At 41.8% G+C, this 22,059-nt stretch overlaps 1 protein-coding gene and 1 long non-coding RNA gene across 2 annotated transcripts in view; one reads left to right on the top strand and one right to left on the bottom strand.

The window, feature by feature from the left end:
- tecta (tectorin alpha) overlaps positions 1-13,440 on the bottom strand; it is a 35,223-nt gene extending 21,783 nt beyond the window's left edge. Inside the window, exons 1-13 of the mRNA XM_085173702.1 lie at positions 13,327-13,440; positions 13,100-13,239; positions 12,713-13,000; positions 11,067-11,204; positions 10,792-10,957; positions 10,270-10,682; positions 9,577-10,147; positions 8,871-9,481; positions 6,149-6,719; positions 3,456-4,084; positions 2,207-2,864; positions 762-961; positions 142-522 (exon numbers count right to left, since the gene is read on the bottom strand). Coding sequence (XP_085029828.1) covers positions 142-522; positions 762-961; positions 2,207-2,864; positions 3,456-4,084; positions 6,149-6,719; positions 8,871-9,481; positions 9,577-10,147; positions 10,270-10,682; positions 10,792-10,957; positions 11,067-11,204; positions 12,713-13,000; positions 13,100-13,239; positions 13,327-13,414 — 4,854 coding nt within the window. The 5' untranslated portion in view covers positions 13,415-13,440. The remainder of the gene's footprint in view (positions 1-141; positions 523-761; positions 962-2,206; positions 2,865-3,455; positions 4,085-6,148; positions 6,720-8,870; positions 9,482-9,576; positions 10,148-10,269; positions 10,683-10,791; positions 10,958-11,066; positions 11,205-12,712; positions 13,001-13,099; positions 13,240-13,326) is intronic.
- LOC146510387 (uncharacterized) lies at positions 6,664-9,053 on the top strand. Its single transcript, XR_014876294.1, has 3 exons — positions 6,664-7,818; positions 8,381-8,438; positions 8,951-9,053. It is a non-coding gene; the product is annotated as an uncharacterized LOC146510387 (long non-coding RNA).
- Positions 13,441-22,059: the final 8,619 nt, after the last annotated feature.

The raw sequence follows: 22,059 nt of genomic DNA, 5'->3' as shown, positions 1-22,059 counted from the left end.
TAAGAAGAGAAACCATAAGAAACATGATTCAAGTAATCCTGGGATAAACGTGCACGTGTCAAAGTCACAGAGTTAGACAGCTACACAGTGTGTGGCCTCTCTTTATGCTTATCTTTAGCGTTACTTCACCTAGCCTCTTACCTTGACAGTGCTGCCAGAGATGAGTATATTCTCCTCATTTATATACAGGTAGACATGCGAGATGGTGGTGAGGTTGGGCGTGCTCCATTTATCAAAGTTGGCAATGAGCTGGAAAGAGAGGTCGGGCAGCTTGTGACAGTTTGTGGACAGGACGAAGGAGCACGAGGCCGGCAGTCGCAGCGATGCCCCGTCGAATGTCCTGAACACTCCGCCGCCTGATGCCACGCAGTGCTGGGAGCGGCGGGCAAAGCAGCCCCGAACCCCGTACCGGAGGGTGCACTCCTCCTCTGCCTTGCATCGCCTTGGATTGCACTGAATCAGGTTTCGTCCGATGCACTGGCAGCGTTTGGTGCAGTCGGCGTTCCAAAAAAGCTGCTTGGGCTAAAATAAAGAAAAACTCTTAAGATTTTATATTTGCAAATAGTGTTTTAACCAAGGTTACATGCAACTTCCAACTTATTTTGGACTTTAAGAGCTTAATGGTTGCACTTACTGATAGATCCAGAAAGGTCTAGTTTAATGTTTTCTATATACTTTCTATATTTCTACTGCACAAAATAACCCAGACATTTAAACATTTATAATATATTCATGCACACACAGCTTGGTGGGAGACTGACCTCATAGTATGTGCCATCGGTATAGCAGCCACAGTTCTGAGAAAGGATGCAGCTCTTGCCGTTGAGCACGTAGCCCTGGTCGCACTGGCAGCCCTCCACGCAGTCCTGGCTGCAGTCCCTCTGGCCGCGGGCTGGTGCACACTGGGGCGGGCAAACTGACATGCAACTGGAGTAATGGCTGTTAGGTGGACAGCTCTGGACTGGGAGCAGGCAGGTTGGCAAAGATATTAGCTAACAGTGGCACTAACTCCACTCTGAAAATGTTTGTGGTGTTAATAAATCTTTAGTGTTTAGGGGTAAGAAACAGGTGGCCATGTCAAGAGCTCATGCAGATGTGCAGCAGTTGTTTGGCCCTTTGGGTAAAATATATTTTATCCATATTATTATATTATTTATTATTTCGGAGTGTAAGAAAGTTGAGGTGGACTTCAAACCTGGTTAATCCCTGCTTAGAGAAAACATCCAAAATAAGGACCTATTCCATATAAATGCAGTTTTAAATGCAATAATTATGATGATGTAGCTCATTTCCTTATAGAATATATATACAAACACAACTTAAAAATTACAATTTGTGGTTTTAATGATTTTATCTTAAACCTGCATAAGGTGGGTGGGTGCATTTCTGGTAATTATCTACATATCTCTCTGATATTTTTCAGATGAGCTACTTTCTTTGATTAAAACAGCCATTAATGATGACACGCTGTCGCTTCTTCACAACACACAGTCTATTTTTCCTAGAGGCAGATGCTTCAGCTACCAGGCTTCTGGAACCAGCTCCAAGTCTGGATTCATGGAGCAGAAACTCTCTTTAAACTTAACTTAATAGTTAGGATTGGATCAGGTGAGTGTAAACCATTCCTTACTTCTTCTGCAATTAATCTCTGCAGGCAAGAAAAAAAGGTTTTGGTGCTACAAGTTTTCTGGTGTCCATTTGCAAGCTTCCCTTGCATGCAGATAAACAATCTATGTGGGGAGCAAAACAGGGATGGTACATGCTGAAATGCATCAGATATCTATTATCTGCTGACAAAGTTTTACCTTTTTTATTTGGATTTTATCTGGTGGTTATACCAGCTAAGTCAGCATAATAGCCTGTAGGTTCCCAGATTCTCAGACTCAGGCTGGCTGGAGGAACTCCCATGATGCACTTCACCTCTACTTCCCAGCTTACAGCCATCACACATTCATATGCTATTATTAAATTTTTTCTCTCATTTTTTTTTATCCCCACTGTCTCCAAGTGCTGCTCATAGGGCACTGGTTTCTAGCTACGTCCGTGTAAATATTATTCATTTAAACTGGCCTTAATTTTAATGATAGATTCTCTCCAGTAATGGTGCACACAAACCTGAAACTTAAAAAGGTGCCTGTGACTTTAAGAAGGAGAATACATCTTGTGATAACACATTGGGAAAAACTCTACAAAAACATCTCCTCACCACACGGTGTGTCGCTCCTCCAGTCGGTGACATGCACCCCCTGGGTCTGACAGGTGCTGGCATAGATCTGCAGCCAGTTACAGATCGTATCCTGAGCTCCCTGATCCAAGCAGGTGTCCTGGAGGCAGCTTTGATAAAAGAACGCTGGCGCCACCTTGCTGTGACACCGTGCAAACACGCCTCCCCGGTCAACAAGTAACCCACACAGCCTCACTGCCTCGGGCTCCACAAACACATAGAGCCCGTCACCGATGTGGAAACGTATGCCAGTGCTGACTCCATTTGCTTCATCGTCGCTCCCAGCGTTCATGTTGGCATCAGCCACCATGAGAGGGGTGTCGTTTAGGGAGCTTTTCTCTCCGAGGCCACAGCGCGGGCAGGAATCACCGCAGCCCACCTGGCAGAAGGTGTCCCTCTCCGCCCAGGTCATGCCCCAGTCGGTAGTGGAAAGAGTGGGTGGGGACAGAGGCACGCCCTGGCAAAGGCCACAGGTGGAGTTGTAGAGGTCGCGGGGTAAAGTCAAGAGCAGGAGAGTGTTCCAGTCAAAGGCCACCTTCAGGCCAAAGTCTGTCTCCAAAATGAGGTGCATGCCAAAGGTGAAGATGTTGACCTTTCCTGGGCCCAGCTTCAGGGGAAGGTACAGTCGCTCCTTATTCACCTGAGTGAAGAGAGAAATCATGTAAAACTGGTTAAAGATTTAATATAAAATCCCAACTAACATAAAATTATTCATACAGGAGCAACTTCTAGAAACAGAAGTTCAAGTCTCTAATCTAAATGACTTGTATATTTTCCAAGTATGTGGGGAAGCCCAGGTGGTGAACAGCTACTATTAAGACTGACTGAAAGAGTGTCTGTGAATTCCTCTCAGTATAATTGTCAGAGCGAGAGCGAAACGGAGAAAATTAAAGAAAGAAGGGTGTGTGAGCGAGTGTGTGGGTGGATGTGTCATCTATGTTGCTCCTCAGATCTTTTAGTCGCTTTGTGAACCTGGTCCAAATGTCGCTCAGGGTCGAGGTTTCGTCTGAGCCAAATCCAGCCCGATAAAAGATGCCCATTGAAATTAGATCCACCTTAAGCCAATCAAAGAGGAATTCACCCTCTGCCTGGTTATTCTATCGGCTTGATTAGAAATAACATGTCCTCACAAATGCAATAACTTCGACCTTCACAGGGCATGCAAAAAAATAAAGTCTGTTGAAGATTACCTCATTGCACAGACATTCTCGTATATCAACCTAATGCTTACCGTGACAGTGTTTCTGTAGCTTCGAGATGCTTCAATTTCATACTCGTAAACCTCCAGCACAAAGCCCCTCACCCAAATTGCTTGGCTCGTGTCTCTGTCCTCGTTACGAACCGCCAGTTTAAATGGAGGAAAAGTTCTGGTGATGGGTACGTGCGCCATGTTCCCCCTCCCACATCTGGTGGTGACCATCCTGAGAGTGCAAGAGCTCTGCAGCTCGAACGGCACTCCGCCAAATGGCAAAAAATGTCCATAGCCAGCTGCCACACACAAAGCCTCAGAGCGCGGCTGGCAGAAATACAGGCCGTCATTCTCCTGGCAGTACTCCTCAGGGTGACACGGCGCGAGCTGACAGTATACGGCGTTGTCAGAGCCATTGCAGTAGCAGCGCTCCTGGCACTCCCAGTCTGTCCAGAAAGTCTGGTTGGTGGCCAGCTGACGCCTGTGGTAGATGCAGCCACAATCTCTGCGCGCCACGCACAGGCCATCCCGCAGCGCAAAGCCGTCTTCGCACTGACACCCCTCCTGACAAGGCAGGGGGCACGGCTCTTCGGGTTCGTCCAAGTTGGCACAGGTCAAAGGGCAGGCGCTGGTGCACTCATCAAAGTGACTGTTCTCTGGACAGGGAAGAGCTGAAGAAGAGTGAAGGTCGGGGAGAGCAAGACTTAAGCCAACGTTCAGTCAAATATCTTACATGTGTTTTTATGTTATCCTCTGTATGTGTAGTACAAAATACACTGTGTATCACAGTCACAATACAAAATCACTGTAACTGGTTCCAGTTTTACTTTCCTTCTGACAAGATAAAACAACAGCTCCAAACAAGTGAGATGATAGAAAGAATCTAGAGACCATTGCTACAGAGGAAATTAAATATTTAAATATTAGGTTAAGTTATTGTTGGGATTTTTTTAAAGAAAACTTATAGTTTGAGCTGAATCAGGTGTCCCTCAACCCTTGCTTAGTTATACTGCAGTAGACCGCGGCTCATGGACGCTTCCCATGATGCACTGAGTGTTTTTCATCTTCACGCACTTCGTTTCGCTCTCTTCGTGTTTATACACCACTCTGCATTTAATCATTAGTTATTAATAATCTCTGGCTCTCCACAGCGTATATTTTATTCTGCCTCCCATCCCTCACCCCAACCAGATTGCCGCCCCTCTCCGAGTCTGGTTCTGCTGGAGGTTTCTTCCTGTTAAAAGGGAGTTTTTCCTTTTGGGACAATCCACTTTTAGAATTCTCATGCAAAATATATGAAAATACCCAGTCGCATTATTATTATTGTTACTGGAACAAAGTTTTCAACAGTGCTGGAGGTAAAACTCAATAATAACTTACAATAAACAGGAGGGTTAAATGTGTTTTCAAGACACATTATACATTGTTGTGCTCTGATAACTCAGAGCCCATCAGCAAGACTATGTTTTTACTGTGTTTATTTTTGGTTTTTAGCCTTTTTCTCTTTTTTAATACTTTTTTAAAGTCATGATCAGCCTTTGTTGTTTAAAAAAATATGAATTTAACTTTTTAAATTCGTTTTTTAAACAACAAACGGGTGGAACAGTGGTGCAGTAGTTAGCACTGTCGTTTCACAGCAAAAAAGGGTCCTGGTTTCTAATGCAGCTTGGAGCTTTTCCGTGTTGAATTTACTGGCTGTCTCTCACAAACACGTGCACATTGGGTTAATTGGTGATTGTAAATTGGCCCTAGGTTTCAAAGTAAGTGTGCATAGCTGTCTCTCTCTCTCAGTCCTGCGAAGGACTGGTGACCTGTCCAGGGTGTACCCTGCTCCATGTCCTATGGCAGCTGAGATATTCTTCAGATTCCCTGATCTATTATGGATTAATAAGAAGCTTGGCCGCTAGCTAGTAATGCCTATTTCTTGCGGAGTTTTGGCAAAGTCCTAGAAGACTTTAGAATTCATTTTTATGTGTTTGGGGGTAAATAGTCTGGACACACTGCAGGTTATTTATACCAGATTTTTACTATAGACACTAAAGACCATAGCATTAAAGACCTTGCAATCTGTGACACCAAGACTTTGGAACAGTCTCCCAGCCCAACTGCAATTAGCTGACTCTGTGGACTTCTTTAAAAAGCGATCTTAACTTGATTTTGTATTGCTATTGCTTTTCTATTATGCTTCATCCCAGTGTTTATTTATTTTGATTACATCTTTTGACTGCTTGTCTGTGAAAAGCCTTTATAAATAAACTTTAATTACTTAATTATTAGATTTAGTCCGTCTATGCATCTCTGTTTTGGATCTACAGAGAAAAGTTTGATAATCGACAACTTGCTGATCTTTCTAATGACCAGCAAAAGGTGACTGCTCTGATTTCAACAAGAAATCCAGCTGTGTGAAAATCTATAGAAAAATTTCCTTCAGTGCCCTTCATTTGTGCCTTAAGTAATCACTTTTATATGTTTATGGCCTCAGCTGCTGCTATGAAGTCATCTGGACTAAGTTTATGGTCCCTGTTAGCCTAAAAATGGAAGATGATGCAGTGTATAGTTTAGGGGAAGCCTTGATTTTACAGTCATTTCCCGCTGTTTGTAACATGGCCTTTCAAAACAACAAGCTCGCCAGGGAAAATGCTCAGTTTGAGACCTGACAACAGGCCCTCACTAGCCAATGGTTGACGTAATGGTCCATCTTTTATATAGATGTAATAGCCAAAACGGTTACTCACGACAGTTGGTGGTGCTCCTCCATGAAGCAAGTCCTACTTGAGCATCCTGACAGGCGGTGGCGTAAGCCTGCAGCGAAGAACACAGGGCTGAGCGGTTCCCTTCCCTCACGCACATGTTATACAAACAGTTCCTGAAGAATGGCGAGGGGTTAACCACTGAGTGACACGCAAGAAAGGAACTATTCCCGGGGTCGTTGATATTGCCGCACATCCAAGGGCTCTGATAAAGACGTAAGTCTGTGCACATGCGATACAGGTCGTCGCAGTCACCGTTGCAGGTAATATCATCAGCAATGGAGCGCCAGCCGTCTGTGAACTGTTCGATTGACTCTGCCTGGCGTCCATTGGGTAGGCGAAGGTCATCGGTTGCATTGCTATTGAAAACACCACAAAGACCACAAGTAACATTGTAGAAGAGGGTTGAAAGGGAGATATTGAGGAATCCTTGATGTGTGTAGTGGACACGAAGCAGACCACGGGACTCCACCACTGTTGCATTGCCCGGCGCTCTGTAGATCATCATTGTCTCCATTGGATGGACGTATGGGAGCAACACTAGTTCACCATTCACCTGCAAAATAAAAAAGTGAAATATATTCAGGTGGTTCCAAGCCTCATTTTCATTGGACTCAAGAAGGCCTTCATTAAAAAACCGTTCATGTTCCAAAGTGCATTTATGTGAGCTAGTTAGTTTAATAAATGCCAAAATCAGATGGCAGTTTTCAGACTTCTAATGTCTGAGACATGCTTTTATGGTCACACTCTCATATTGCCTCAAACAAATCTCAAGCCTATTACAGGTGATTAAAAGCAAACAAAAATGATGATATGCTGAGATCATTTTTAAGTCTTAACATCAGCCTTGTTCAGCTCAAACATTTTTTTTTCTTTTAATGAGGCTCTCTAATGACTGGAGAGAGATTGTGGACTGCAAACATAGTTGTGTTCTTTGCTTCTGGCTGTTTGAGTTTATTAAATTTCTGCAGTTTCATAGCGTCCAACGATTACACCTCCAAAGAAAGAGAGCTGCTCTCTTGTTTATTAATGTGGCACAACAGCAACTTTATTCTTGACATAACGGTAAATTCTAAACTAGTTTTTACAACTGTGACAAACAGTCACAGTTTCACTGTTAAGTCATTTGTTATGAGTTCAGATGTTTTGCGCTTCATAAAGCTGTCAGGCATTTTTGTTTTAAATTTAACTGTTAGTAAGTCTGGTCCATTTATTTAAAAAAAAAAAACCCTCTTGTTAAGTTTTTAATTTTTTTCCTTTGAAATCAAGGTCAGTATTTGCAGTTGTGATTATTGTGTTTTATGAGTATGGAGGTCTTTATCACTGGAACCTTTCTGATTTAAGTTCAATTGTCTTTTTGGCATTACAGTTTTAAAAATAAATATATAACTATTGTGTCAACAGATGCTAAAGTTAGATACATTTTTCCATTTTTAGGTTTGAATAGGCTAATAAACTAACATTTTTGAGCAACACAGACAGCAGAGATGTGTACTATGAAGCAAGATTTTGTGACTAAAGTTGAAGACATAACCTACTTGGGGGCAGATTATGTTTGAGATTAGAGATCAGAAAATCAGAAGATATGAATTCACTGCCTGGTGACCAATCAGCTCCCTGGATCAGAATTTCCAGAAAACCTCTGTGCACAGATAGTAAGAGCATCTTTTTTTCCTATTTCTGTTATTTAAAGAATTCTTCAACAATTTTATTGTTCTGTAAGCATTAATATAATATGCTAAAACAAAGTTTTCTCAGTCGTAAGATAATGGAGGCCTTTTATCTATTTCTTTTACCTAACAACTTCCAGTTCATTTTAGCTAGCTAGCTAGCTAGCTAGCTAGTATTCCTTTAGTTAAAATATTGGTGCGTTGTTTTTTTAATTTGCAGATAGCCATTTTAGCAATTAATTTGTTCATTCATAGTGTTAGCTAATAGTTTACATTGCTAATGCAACCATTTCCCAAGCACTTCAGACAACTTATTCATTTTCCAAACAGCTTTAACTGTTAGCCACATACAACCTCTTTTAACAACCCATTTGTTAACACTACGACTTCTTCCTCTTTTAGCTGCTCCTTTTAGGGGTCTTTGCAGTGGATTATCTGCTGCCATCTCACCTCATCTCTAGTTTATTAATCTGTCAAAACAACCTCATGCATATATATCCTCCTTCATTATATCCACAAATCTTTTTCCTTTGTCTTTGGCCAACAGTAGCACAGTTTCCACCACCACTCTGCTGGCAACTGGAGCACTGGACCTGGCCAATCTGGTAAGAAAATGGCATTCTTTGTGATCCGCATTTTTGATTTGGTACAGATTTTATTCCAGGACCCTCTTTCTGTTGCTACGTTTCCTATTTTTCCAGATATGGGACTCATAGTAGATGTAGGCTTGACTGGCTTGTAGTCCCACTGTGGTTGTGTTCATTTGTTTACCGGATGACCATTGCTGGCTGATAAAAATAATTAATGCATTTATTTTTGCTGTTTATTTCTATTGCTACTGCTTATGCTTGGGTTTGAATTAGTTTTTTTCAGCTTAGACCTCTACCTAAATCACAATTCCAGCGTTTTCAGTTTCAATAAAAGCAAATCTGTTCATATACTTGCGGCAGTGCAGAAGTCTCCACTCTGCTATTTTCCTAGTTGTCAAAAAAAAAAAAACCCTACAAGATTTTTACTTTTCATGAAGAAATACTAACCTTGACTGTATCAAAATCCAACCCTCCCATCTGTGCCTCCAAGTTAGCTAGTGTAACTACCACAGGTCTTTTCCAAGCAGGCCCTTTGTTGACCAACCGCCGACCTAGCTTCACCTCCACCATCGAGCCATTGGCTGGCACTGGAGCGCACAGCTTCAGTAAGTAATAAGAGCTGTCATCTGGGAACGACAGGAAGGTGCCATCGAAGGAGGATGTCACTGAGTTTTGGGTGACTGAGCAAACCCCTTCTCTTCGAGGGTAGCAACCCAGCAGGCCAACCTCTGCCTTACACACCTCACCCTCCTTACAGGACTCATTGAAACAAGAAACTTCCCCAGCAGGCCCACAGGTACACCGGAGGGTACATTCTCCTTCTTCACCGCTGGGACCTACCCAGAAAGTCGCATTAAGAGGGTAATAGAGGCCATTATGCTCACAGCCACAGTCTTCACGCTGTACACAGCGGCTGCCACTGAGAACATAGCCTGGGTCACACTGGCAGCCCTCAGTGCAAGGATGAGCACAGTACAAGGGAGCGGTGAGGTCTGAGCAGGAAGCTGGACAGGCGCTTGTGCACACTTGATACTGGCTGAAGTCTGGACAAGACCAATCTAAGAAACAATAACGGAGAAGAAATTAATTCTGATTTCATATGGCAGATAAGTGCTTTCATGTCAAATTTAGCATTAAGCAAACTGAATCTCACCACAGAAGGTGCGAGATCTCCAAGGTCGTATTGTGACACCAAGGGCCTGACAAGCCAGAGCATAGGCCTGGATGGCCTGGCATAGAGTAGTGATGTTATCCTTGTTGCTGCACATATCATAAACGCAGCTGTACACAAAGGCTGTAGGATCCACAACAGCTCTGCAGTCCCTGAATGGTCCATCAGTTTTGTTAATTAACCCACAGTAGTCAGGCCGAAAGTAGAAAGCTTCTACAAGAGGGTCACACATGCTGCAGTTCTGTGCACATCCATCTGTACACCTCCAGTCTGTGTCCTCTGCTCTCCAGCTGCCTCCCAGCTCCACTACGCTTTCTGCCAGAGTGCCATCAGGTAGTACAGGATCATCGGCAGGGTCATCATTATAGTTGCCGCAAAGGCCACAAGTGTTGTTGAAGTAGGAGCTGGGTAGGGAGATGGATGCGTAATGTTGGCCATCGTAAGTTACCAAGAGTCCAAAATCAGTTTCTAAAGCAATGGCAACCCCAGATTGGTACACCCTGACAGCACCAAGCTGGAGTTGGACTGGTAAAGTCTTCACCAAGCCATCCACCTAAAGAGAGAAAAAAGGATGTTTTGGTAAGGGAACAGATAGAAATCATTAACCAATATCTGGACAATGTATCCAGGAGGAAAGCAGCTATGTGCTTACCTTCTGTATCCATAGATTCTCACCTGGACTGTTCCAAAACTTCCTTTTGGCAGCGTAACTCGGTGACCATACACCTCCACTGTGACGTCTCTAAGCCAGGAAACAGAGGCAGCTCCACGGTTCTCGTTTTTGGCCTCCACACTGAAGAAGGGCAGCCCTGCTACCTCCCAGCAGGGCCGAGCCAGCAGGTAGGAGCAGGTCCCCTGGAAGTGATAGAGGAAGCCATCGAAGGTGTGATAGTGGGGGTCTCCGAATACCACGCAAGTGCTGGTGCGAGTGGGCTGGCAGTAAAAGGCTCCTTCCAGCTGCTCACAGGTTTCAAGCTGCCCACACGGAGCCTCTTGACACTGCACCTCATTATTGATGTCGAGGCAGCGACACCGCTGTGAGCATCTGTCAGACAGCCAAAAGATCTCTCCCCGTCTGTAGTAACGGCCTGGAAAGGATGTAGAACAAAGTAGCATTTCACGGACTCATTTTAGTGAAGAATTCTTTGCAAAGAGTCAGCCTGCATGCACATTATCAGTGTTTGATGTTTGACTTGCCATTGTAGCTGCAGCCATTGGCAGGATTAATCAGCTCAGTGTCTACACGGAAGAACCAGCGCCCAGGAATATTTACATTAGTTGTTTGTTCAATGTTCACTACATCATTTGACCGCGATCCCGGCAGGTTGAAGAAATGGCCAATATCTCCACCATTAAAACCTGACTGAAAAGGGGAGAGTTGTGAGGCATATCAGATTGAATGTCCAGAGGATCATTTCTGTATACGAAAAGCCTTATTGTCCTTATGAAATTAGGAGGCACAGTGAGAATACCTGAGCTGTTGTACCGCCCAATCCTGTTAATGGATCTCCACCACTGGCTGTTCCTGTGCTCCATGTGATTTCGCCGTAGTTGAACATACTGAAGGATGCCACGCCATCTGAGATGAGTACAGTTTGGAACGTGTTCACCTTTAAATCAAACAACAAGATTAAAAAGATTTTAAGAAAGAAGAAAAGTGAATGTACACTAAACAAATGTATAATGGATGAAAATCTTTTTTTTTTTCCATGTAATTAACATCCACAAAATAGACAGGAAACTTCAATACAAAAAACCTGTTCCTGATTTAGCGTCATTTTAAAATTATGTTGCTCTGTACAGTGATGAGAATTGCCCACCTTGTTACAAACTGAAACAGTTGAAAACTTCCTGGATATTTTCTTATGCGTTTCTCTAAAAAGTGATCTCTCATATGGCACTTATCTAACCTTATTAACCATTAACATAGCTTGACACAACAAGCTACTTTCAACCATTCATACACACAGCAGTCGTTTTGCTTCACATACACACAGACACACACAGGGTCTGAAATAACTACCCACTAACTGCCAAAAACGAGTAGATTTTCAACTTGGTGGGTTAATCATGGATAGCTTTCTGCCACACAAATAGAAGAATGTAGTGAGTTGCTTTGTAGTTAAACTGATAAACTATTAATAAATAAACCTGAAAAGGTTTTGTTTAACTTTTGCTCCTGCCTCATAATTCAATTTGTATTAATGTGTTATCTATACAAAAACCCATTCATGTGATAGAAAAAGGCAATGTTGGCTGGTTAAAAACATTATTGAGTGGTGCAGGTTTTATTGCATGAGCCCCTTTTGCACATATACTATATGGACTAAAGTAGTGGATCACCAACACACAAACAGGAGCTGCTCATCCACTGAATGAAGTTCCCAGTGACAGTTTTTGTGCTGATGTTAATGGCGATTTGAAGCTCTGCATTTACTGAGTCATCAGAGCGTTGGCGATTGTTACACAGTTTGTGACACTGCTCTGTAACTTTACGTGGTCTGCCACTTCATGGCCGTTGCTATGGATCCTACAGACATGTTTGGTGAGCTGGGGATGAATTGTAAGCTTTCGAATTAGTAATTCACTCTGCAGCTAAACCACCCAAAACACATTAATTACATTTAAATTGCAAAATAACTGTTTACTTGTCCAGAAAGAGATGTTGGCTAGATTTGAGAAGTCTAAAGTAAAATATAGCAAGCTAAGCTAAGTAAACTACATGCATCTAACAAAAAAATACAATATAGCTACAAATAACACTTAACCTAACGTATTTACATTATTTTATCTTCCTCATTTTCTTTGGGATGGTAAAGAAAATTGCATAGGGACCATAAAATATCCTCAAACACACGTGTATAGCATTATGTCTGAATGGCATGTTAGTTCTTATAATGAGTGTGTTTGAATCATATATGGCAACCAGGTGGCAATTATTGAGGCTCACACATTTATATACAGTACCAAAGTCTGTGTACACATGAGAAATACAGCAGATGAAGATGAAGCAGATGCACGTGGGGCATATTTTTCCCTTTTGATCAGCCAGTTCCTATCCACATACTGGTGGAAGTGAATGACCAGAATTCAAACTATGCCAGAGTTAAAACTTTACCGGAGTTGTCTGGCTTCCTCCATAGAAAGTGACTTGGTGCCATGTTGCAATAAAGACCCATGTGGCAGTGAAGGTGGGCATGTTTTTGAAATACTTCCGGACATCTTGTGTTGCCCTTTCGAGAATTTCTGGCTCGGTGGTCTCCCGGTAGTACACGTCTCCGCGGATGCCATTGTGCACATCTGCCCAGAGTGGAGCAATAAATGACCTGCTGTCACTCAGGGGAAAACCCTCTGGTGTGAACTGGCTAACCTGCACGTTGAAGGAGATTACACCATTGTTGTTGACCTGTGAGAGGAAAGAAGAGGATTTTTATTTCAGTTTCATGGTGCAGCATTAGTTAGCTTTAAAGAAATTGATTTAAGGACTGTGGAGTTCAGGGCTTACATAGATAGAGCGGTAAGGGATATTGAAGAAAATAAAGGGGATGAGCAAAGTAATTTCAGGAGAACTTCCATCGTCCATCTTTGGAGTCTCTAGATCCCTATGGCCAGGTCCATATGGATACAGCGTATCCTGAGTGTTACCTTGAAAAATAATGTACAAGAGCTCATCAAATTGTAAGAGTTGAGGAAGAGAATGGTATGCTAGCTCAATATTTGCATGTCTTATACCTCTTGTGTGTGCAAAGATGCTGAAGATATGGAGCAGAATGACTGGACAGCCTGGCCTGACCATTCTGTCAAAAAAGCAGAGACACATTTTAAAGTGGTGTTACTTAATCTGTGCTGCATTTTCCTTAAAGCTAATGGAAACGCAGGAAGTCATGAGTCATAGGACAACTTCCCATAAGCAAGGCTGTGAGACAAAAGAAGTGAAGAGGTAGAACCAACGAACCAACGTCACGTTACTTCTTTAAAATCAGGCTCCCAGGGCTCCCATGAGGAGCCCTGAAAAGGCCCTATTATGCATGCCAGAACAATGTGTCAGGATCACATTTGCCTTAAAGTCCCATGTGAGCCTCAACAGTGGACCACAGGCCTCTCTGTGCCTGAGTTCCCGGCAGCTGACAGGACCGGTCGGCTCTGCTCCACAGTCTCTCTGTCTGAAGCCGCGAGGCTGCTTAGGACCTCATTACCACTTCTGTTTGGGACCTATCCATGTCTTGTTGGCTGAAGGGAGAGGAGCATAAACGCTGGGGCACTAATGGCTTTAAGTGAGCAGGTTTGAATTGCTAAGGTCCTTGGAGTAGCCCTTAGGGGCCTGGTTTGGCAAGTTTCCTGTTGGCAAAATCAGATGTACAGCCAAGTTGGCAGTCTACAATCATTGTATAGCATTTAATCTTAATTGTTAAATAAACTAGAATGAAACTCCAAAAAGAAGGTACTGACTGTATATTTCAGCAATCAATTAGATAGTGGTACAGCTAAAATTGGTTCCCTCTAGATATCACAGGCTTCAATAGACTTCAATAGCCCAGCCAGCGTTCGGTACAACTGCACAGCTTTCATGCTTCATTAAAAACTTTTTACCTTCTACTTACTTCTAATGACCACCTAATAAAGAACAATCTAATCCCTGTAAGCCCTTTGGTAATTTACTGTTAACAGTGATGTGTCTGTTTCGTTTTAAACATAGGATTTAAATGACTTCATGGATAAACGAGGTTAATACCACTCCAAGTAACTTGGTTTGGGCACTAGTAAATAGTTTAAAAGTTTGCATATTTCATCGGGTAGTTCAGTTTATAAAACAGTGTTCACTGTAGCTGCAGGCTAGCAGTTTTGACATATATAGGTGCATTTATTGAAGCATTTATACAAATATTTATAAACCATATAATTTAAAATGAAAAGATATGGTTTTATTTCATTATACGTGAATGAATGAAAGCTATGAAAAGCTAGTCGACCAACATGGCACGAAAGTAAATCTGGAGCATCTCTGCGCTATCGACCAAAAATTAAGAAAACTGTTATTTTTCATTTTTAATGCAATAAATAGACCTTAGTATGATCTGGGAATCTTTATGTGAATCCGCCCCAGCACCTTCTGCACGTAACCGATACACAACGAATGCAAGGCCAATTCGAGACGTCTCCCAAATCTCTCTAATGTGTGAATTCTGCTCAGGCGGACATTAAATCGTATTCAGGTGTGCCAAGGTTAGTGGGCACTGCTGAGAGAGGTCTGCTGTAATGTCATCAGCCTCTCATCATACATTGTTAACAGAAAGATTAACCACAATTGCTCTTTTCACTCTTGTGACTCACCAACTGACTGGCATTAAGTCCTTTTAGTGGCTTTTGAGGTGGCAATTAAGATAAAGCCCGAACACGACACTAAAGAGTGTTTATCTCTTTATCTCTGGGGTCACACTCAAAAAGAGACCAATCATGTTGCATTAAAGAAACATTAGAAGTTAATTCACTCAATGAGGATTAATATAAAGATTTTTAGATAGATATGATTGTCAAGATCAAACAGTGAACAAAATGTAACTCACAGTTTTTTAGGGGCTTTTTTGTACTCAGTTCCAAAAGTGGAAAATAAAGCAATGTCAAAATCAAGAATTACATTTGAGAGTTTAAGGTTGTTTTAGGGGGGGAAATAAAGGGAAAAACAGGCATTTTTACTCATGAAGTTTGCAACCCTTTAACGTGAATCCAATACTGGAATCAACACCAGAAGAAAACACATGATCCCAACAATTTTAGATAGAAAGTGTTATTTTTTTGCACTCACCCCCCCAAATAACTCCTGTGACATACAGGTATAGTCTGTATTTGCAGCATGAAAACATGCTGATTTAAAACAGTACAGCTTTGTTGTTATAACCACAGTCAGGTTATAAATTCAGAAAATACTGAAATAGAGTGAAGGACAAAAATGATGGACTCACCTGCCTTCAGGAGATGAACATCTAGCACCTTACTAGTCTAGTGGCAATCTCCACAGAGCAGTATCCCATCCAGGGAGTGATGGAGGAAGTAAAGAGAGGCAGTCGAAGTGATGAAGAGCAGCTGGATGTCCTGATGGAAGAGCGCTTCTTGTCCGCGTCCAGCTCCGCAGGAATTACCGGCAGAACCAACAGCGAGCTAGAGTTTTTTTTGTTCTCACCTAAACTGGGAATCAGTGAGAATCAGTGGAAGGAGCTTTGCCTAAAGAAGCAGGTGCAAACTTTACCTGGGATAGTGTTCACGTTAATCTGAGATCAGTGTTTGGGGACAGGGGGTGGGTGCGGAGGAGAGGGGACTTGAGAGGAGGGCCAGCGGAGGAATCCGGGGGAGAGAGAGGGAGAAACTGGAAACAGAGTAAGAAGAGCAAGAAGGTGAGAGGGGAAGTCAGAGGTGGAAAAACAAAAGAGAATTACTGTCTGGAGACATGTTTTAAATACCACAGAAGAGGAATGTTGTGTACAAAGAGAGGCTCTCATGGGATGAATGCAAGCCTCTTTGGGCAGGATCGGTCATCAACAGCAGCAAAGTGCCAATTGATGATAAAATGTGTCTGTGGTGGACGATTTGGTGGGAAACACTGTGGCTTTTATGGGGGGTTTTTGGAGGGTGGGTTGAATGATAATGTGTCCTTCACCACCTGAAGCAGCAGTTTAAAATGTTTCTCTCGTTTTGACTGTTTTTTGTGCTGAAAGTGTAAAAGAAGGTCGTCTTTGGATCAGGACTCGTTTGTGGTTAGAGCCTTACCAGAGTTCACTCAGTACAGTTAAATCTCAGAGCACCCGAGCACACAGACTCACCAAAGGAGTACAGTCTCACTCTGGGGGCGTTTATGGACCAAAACCAGAAGCACACACACAGTCTGAGACCTAGCTCTTTAGCTCGGCGGTAGCTAGAATTACAGAATTAACATCAGTCACTTTGGGTACTCTGTAGCCCCCTTTTTTAATTAGGTACAGCCTCATTTACAGGGTTATACAAGACACTTCATTTCCATAGATGCTGGAGAGATACTGAGGGGAAATCTCAGGTGGATCCATGCTGATAGGGTCTGGGAAGGAGAGGGCAGTCAGTTGGGTCTTTGTTGCCGGAGGACAGTGGAAGTAACTGGAGAGGCAGGGAGCAAGATGTGTGAAAGGCTTCAGGACTGAGGGCAGGCCCCGGGCTCCCATTAAGCAGCACTGAGACTCTCTGCGGAGGCTTCTTTTATACCTCCCACGTCTTGTTGTGTAAATGGTCACATACTCTTAAGCGAGCTGTGAAAGAGAATGTCATACAAAGAGGGACAAAAAAAAGTCAGCAGTTACAGGTGACCTAGTGGGCTGAGGGAGCTTCCTGACCAAGGGTTTGTGTTTTGGGAAATGTCGTAGATGGAGAAATTGGAAAGACCTAGATGGCCCGATTTCTTGTGCTTGCACTACAGATAACGCTTGTTTTTCCCTTTTTCCTTTGTATACGAGGGTGGTCGTGTCACACGGCCTCAATGTAATTATGCTTGTTAAAGGGGCCAAGTGTGCCATAGAGCACATTAGGGTATTATATTTGGGCCAACTGCGAGCATACAGGTCTGTACGGAAGCCCATTTCTGCCACTAAAAAAAACAAAAAAAACCCAAGTATCCATAACTCAAAATTTTAGGTTATTTTCTTGAAATTCCGACTTATTAACTCGAAATTTCAACTTATTAACTCAAAATTTCGAGAAACGTAACTTGAAATTTGGAGAAACATAACTTGAAATTTGGAGAAACATAACTTGAAATTTTGAGTTACTTTTCTCCAAATTTCAAGTTAAAAACTCGAAATTTCGAGTTAGGTCTGCCAATCAGTAATCTACGTGAATGAGGTCACTTTCCTGTTACCTGGAAGCATATGGCGCAGAGTAACGCACACTCAAAACCGGATTGCAACAAATTGGTGCTTTCGCAAGTACGTTTGCTGATAGTAACGCCATGTGATTCAGCTAATAACACAAGGATTTCATCATTTTTGAAACCACGCTGAAAATACTCAGCAATCTGTGCATTCATGACTGGATGTAATACCGGTAGCTTAGCTGTAGCATTTGTACCTGAGGGCTTCAGCTTCCGGGTAACAAGGAAATGATGTCATTCACGTACATTACTGATTGGCAGCACTAACTCGAAATTTTGAGTTATTAACTCCAAATGTTGAGAAAAGTAAGTCGAAATTTCGAGTTAATAAGTCGAAATTTTGAGAAAATAAGTCAAAATTTGGAGAAAATAAGTGAAAAAAAAAAAAAGGATCCATAACTCGAAATTTTGAGAAAATAACTCAAAATTTCGAGTTATGGATCCTTTTTTTTTTTTTTGCTTTAGTGGCGGAAACGGGCTTCCATAGATCTGAGACCAGAATACAGTTTAAATTGTTTAGATTTTCTAAATGTAATTTGACAGAATGGGTCATTTTTTTTTATATCACACATGATCTGTGAGTTTTTTGCTGTTTTGTGACAGGTCCTGATTTCAGACCCTGAACCAGAAAGTCCTCAAAAAAGTTAGAGGAACCCGTACCATAAAGATGCCAACATGGGCAAACCCCCTGCTCTTCAAAGAAAGTTTAATTATTCAAAAAATAATTGCATTCATTAATCTGAGCACAAATTACAGATGTGAAGACTGGAAACACACCTTAGCCCAAGCCATAAAATTTAACTGAATGACTCAACTCAAATCAAATCAACTAAAAAAAAAAACACAACGAAACTGCAGGTTGAACCCAACTCAACTAATACATAATAAATCAAAGCTGCAGAAGCAGTTAAACATTGAGGTTAGTGCTGATGGAGTGCAGAGAGTTAATGATTTGATAGATACAATAGATAGAGGCAACAGCACTAAGCAAGAGGGTAGAGAGAAGGAGAGCATGCATCTTAACTTAATCTAAAGACATAGAAAATGATTAAAATGAGAATGTACTGGCACACTGAGGCATGCTTAATACAAAAAACCTGTATTCACAGTTTTACACTGTGAAGCATGTGAGTAACTTGGAAGCTATAGTAAGACCACCAACTTCTTCGCAAAATTTCTCTGAGTGGTGGTGAAATCAGAGATGAAGACAAAGTAAAAGTGCAGTTAATTTTTGAGAAACCCCCACCCAGACCCCCACCACTTGGAGAGTAGATGGCAAGTGTTTGCAGACAAGTTGGCATGTTATATGCAAACTATGGTCAACTGCAACAATATGAAAGCCACCAAAGCAGTTGCAAGTGGGTATTCTGTGTTAAATAATACATATTTTTCATTAGCAACCAGTTTTGGTTAACTTGCCTCCAGGTCTGTACGACTGGAGCTTTATCAATTTATTTCACTTAGGGATTAAAACTGTTACTGACCAGTCAAAATAAAAGGAATGGGGAAATGAAAGTACCTTTACAGTGTATGTACACACTAACATCATTAAAATGTTTTAAACCATTTGTATTATATATAAAATCAAAGCATCTTTCAACCTTACCTACAGATTTCCTAGTGATATAGAAACTTTCTTAAATGTTGGACACTGAAGCTGTTGTAACATCATCCATGCATCCTTTTGGTAACACTAGTGCTTACAGATGGTGAGAGGTTAAATGCCACTGGTTGAAACTACTTAAAAGAAAGCTGGGTGGATCTGAAGAACTATTTTTACTCATGTCAGCATATAATTTGGAGTTTTCCATCAACAGCACACTCAACAATCATGCCTCTTTGAGAATGACTCGTCATTGTTCAAACTCAAGGGCTGTTAATCTATTCCTTTAAGTGTTTGTTGGCGGACAAGCACTTGGCAGCTCCTATCAAATCTCTTGGAGAGTTCCCCAGTACCAGGTTAGAAATTCAACTAAGGATCCCCAACATGCATAAAATAAATTTTTTCCTTGCTTAAAGTTGGTTATGAGACATAAGGAAGGTCAAAGGTTTCTATCATCAGGAGGGCATTGTGTGGGAACAGGTCAAAGTATCTAGCATCACAAGTTTTTGGAGAATCCATCAAGCCTGACCTTCACATAAAAAGGTCCTGGACTGGATACCCACTGAGCTCTGTTTAGCAGTCACCTAATCCTTGGTGCGGGCCACTTTAATTCAACCCCTTATGCCCAGCAGTTGGCTCTGCCCTGCCCTCCTCTCCCTTCTTTCCATTCACAATGGTGGACCTCCTTCCAGTAACCCAAACCTTCTTACCCCAATGACTCCTTCATCCTACCAAACAATAGGCCCTGTTTAGCCTTCCTGCCCTTAGCCCCACTTCATAATGCAATGGGGCAGATCAAGGGTAGATCAGAGTACCAACTGCACAGCCAGGTCCTGTTTACACAACAAAGTGCTTTGTGGGATGGATGCACTGCAACAATCTTCCAACTTCAAGTACGTTCATATTCTCAGGATGGTGCATCTGCAAAGTTAAATTGCAGATGACATTTGTTCATGCAACACTAATTGAAAACTTGCTAACTATTGCTTTGTGTTGGTTTACAGAATCCCTGTTCAATCCTATCCAGGAATTCAATATCCAATGGGTTGATTGGTTGATTCCCATTTAGAACCCCATTACAATAAAATTTGTTTGACGAGATTAAACAATTCACTTAGCCTAAGGTAATAGAAGTTTTAAAATTACCAAGATAAAAAATAGAGATAACAAAAATTTTAAAAGGCCATAAATATTTAAATATTCTTACATTTATAAGTGCATGTGGGGGTGGAGGGTGTATGTAATGCTACGTTATGAGAAGAATAGCGTTGAAAGCAGCGGTTCAAGTGACAAGGTTTTAATAACAATGTTGATGTTGTAACAATTGTGCATCAGGATCGATTTAGATCAATCTAAACGTATAGAGTCAATTTTTGATGTAAGCTGTTTTAGGTTCCTCAAGCAGGACAGAACAGAACAAAACACCCCATGGATCCTAAACGCTCACATACATGCTGACGATGGAGCAGTGAGGCTACACTAGGAGCCTCAACTGGACATCCTGCATACGATACGATGTCCAGTTGCTTGCTTGCTTGTTCTGCAGGGTATACTTTACCATGTGATTGAAAGTATGCTAACTTATGATGTTAGCATGCAGTATCCCATGGTTTCTCAGACAAATCCTTCCATCTGTCGTGTATGAAAATGGTTTGAAAGAGCATAAATACACTAACCAAACAACCATCTTTCATAGCGTATGGCTAGAAGCCAGTCAATTCAAGGGTTTCCATCAGTAGGATGAATACTTGTAAAAATTAAGCTAACTAAACTAAATATAATTGCAGTCTATCCTGTTAATATCAAGACTTTTCTCTTATAAGCAATAACCCCGTGGCTTGACGAAGGCAGCTCAAAGCATGATGTTGTCGTGGAGATACTAGCCTTAGGGTGACACTGGAAACGTCATCGGGACAACCCAAGTTGCTGGGATTCATCCCTAATTATGTTCATGTGAGGTATTGCCATGTAATTATTGTCAAGACATTTGAAGTTGTGACCCTATGAAGATCTTAAGACACCAAGAAATGTGATAATAAACATGGCTGCCAAAGGTCAGTACAGCCAATGAGTTGAGAAATGCAGACAAAAAGTATAAGAAAAAATAATCTCGAAGGGAATAAAAAGAAAATACAGCTTTCTAACTACAGGACCAAATGCCTCCTTGGATCCCAGCCATTGACAAGTTGTTCTTCATGCTGACAATGTGCTGAGGAGGTTGGCAGAGATATCCTACACAGGATTAGTGCCATGGTGTTGGAAAAAGACGAGGAGGAAATTAAGAGGGAATGCCCCAGAAATACAACACCGCCTGACACGTATGGAATGGACTTTTTGCAGCTCGACTGAAACACTCCAGCGATAAAGAGAAGGTCTGCAGGATTCCTCCGATCTTCTCCAGGGCCAAGCTTTAAGAAACAGAGCTGTGCACGCTGATCTCGTGTCCCTTTAGCTTGTAACACGAGCAGTGTGCCCACTCCATGCCTTGTCTTTCAATCAGGACGGTGAAATGTCAACATGTAAAGAGGCCGGTTCATATTATTAAACTAATCTGAATATCTGATAGTTTTTTCAAACATTTCTAGCATGAAAAAATACCACAATGAGGTCATGAATGAGTTCATCTGTCACTTTAAGACCCATACAGGAAGACCTCAGTTGATTGGTGGATTCAAACCTTCTTGCTGTGGGTTGATGTAACAGATTTTCTTTTTTTGTTTTGTCATTTATTTGACAATTAAGTCTGTTTTTCCTAGAATGTCCCCATTTTATTTGGCTTATTATTTGGCTTACTGGTTAGTTTTTATACTAACCAGTAGCTTTTTGCAACAGTTGGAATGACAAGTCCATTTGTACTTTTTGAGATAATGAATAGCAATATAGGCTCATCAAATAGTCTTACCAGCGGCAGTTAAATGGCAGTGGGTATTAAAAGACAGACTTGAGCATTAGCTCACACAGCTAGCACACATCA

Source organism: Neolamprologus multifasciatus, chromosome 10, assembly GCF_963576455.1.
Source record: "Neolamprologus multifasciatus chromosome 10, fNeoMul1.2, whole genome shotgun sequence".
Classification (NCBI taxonomy): Eukaryota; Metazoa; Chordata; class Actinopteri; order Cichliformes; family Cichlidae; genus Neolamprologus; species Neolamprologus multifasciatus.
This window is presented reverse-complemented; position numbering and strand designations above follow the sequence as displayed.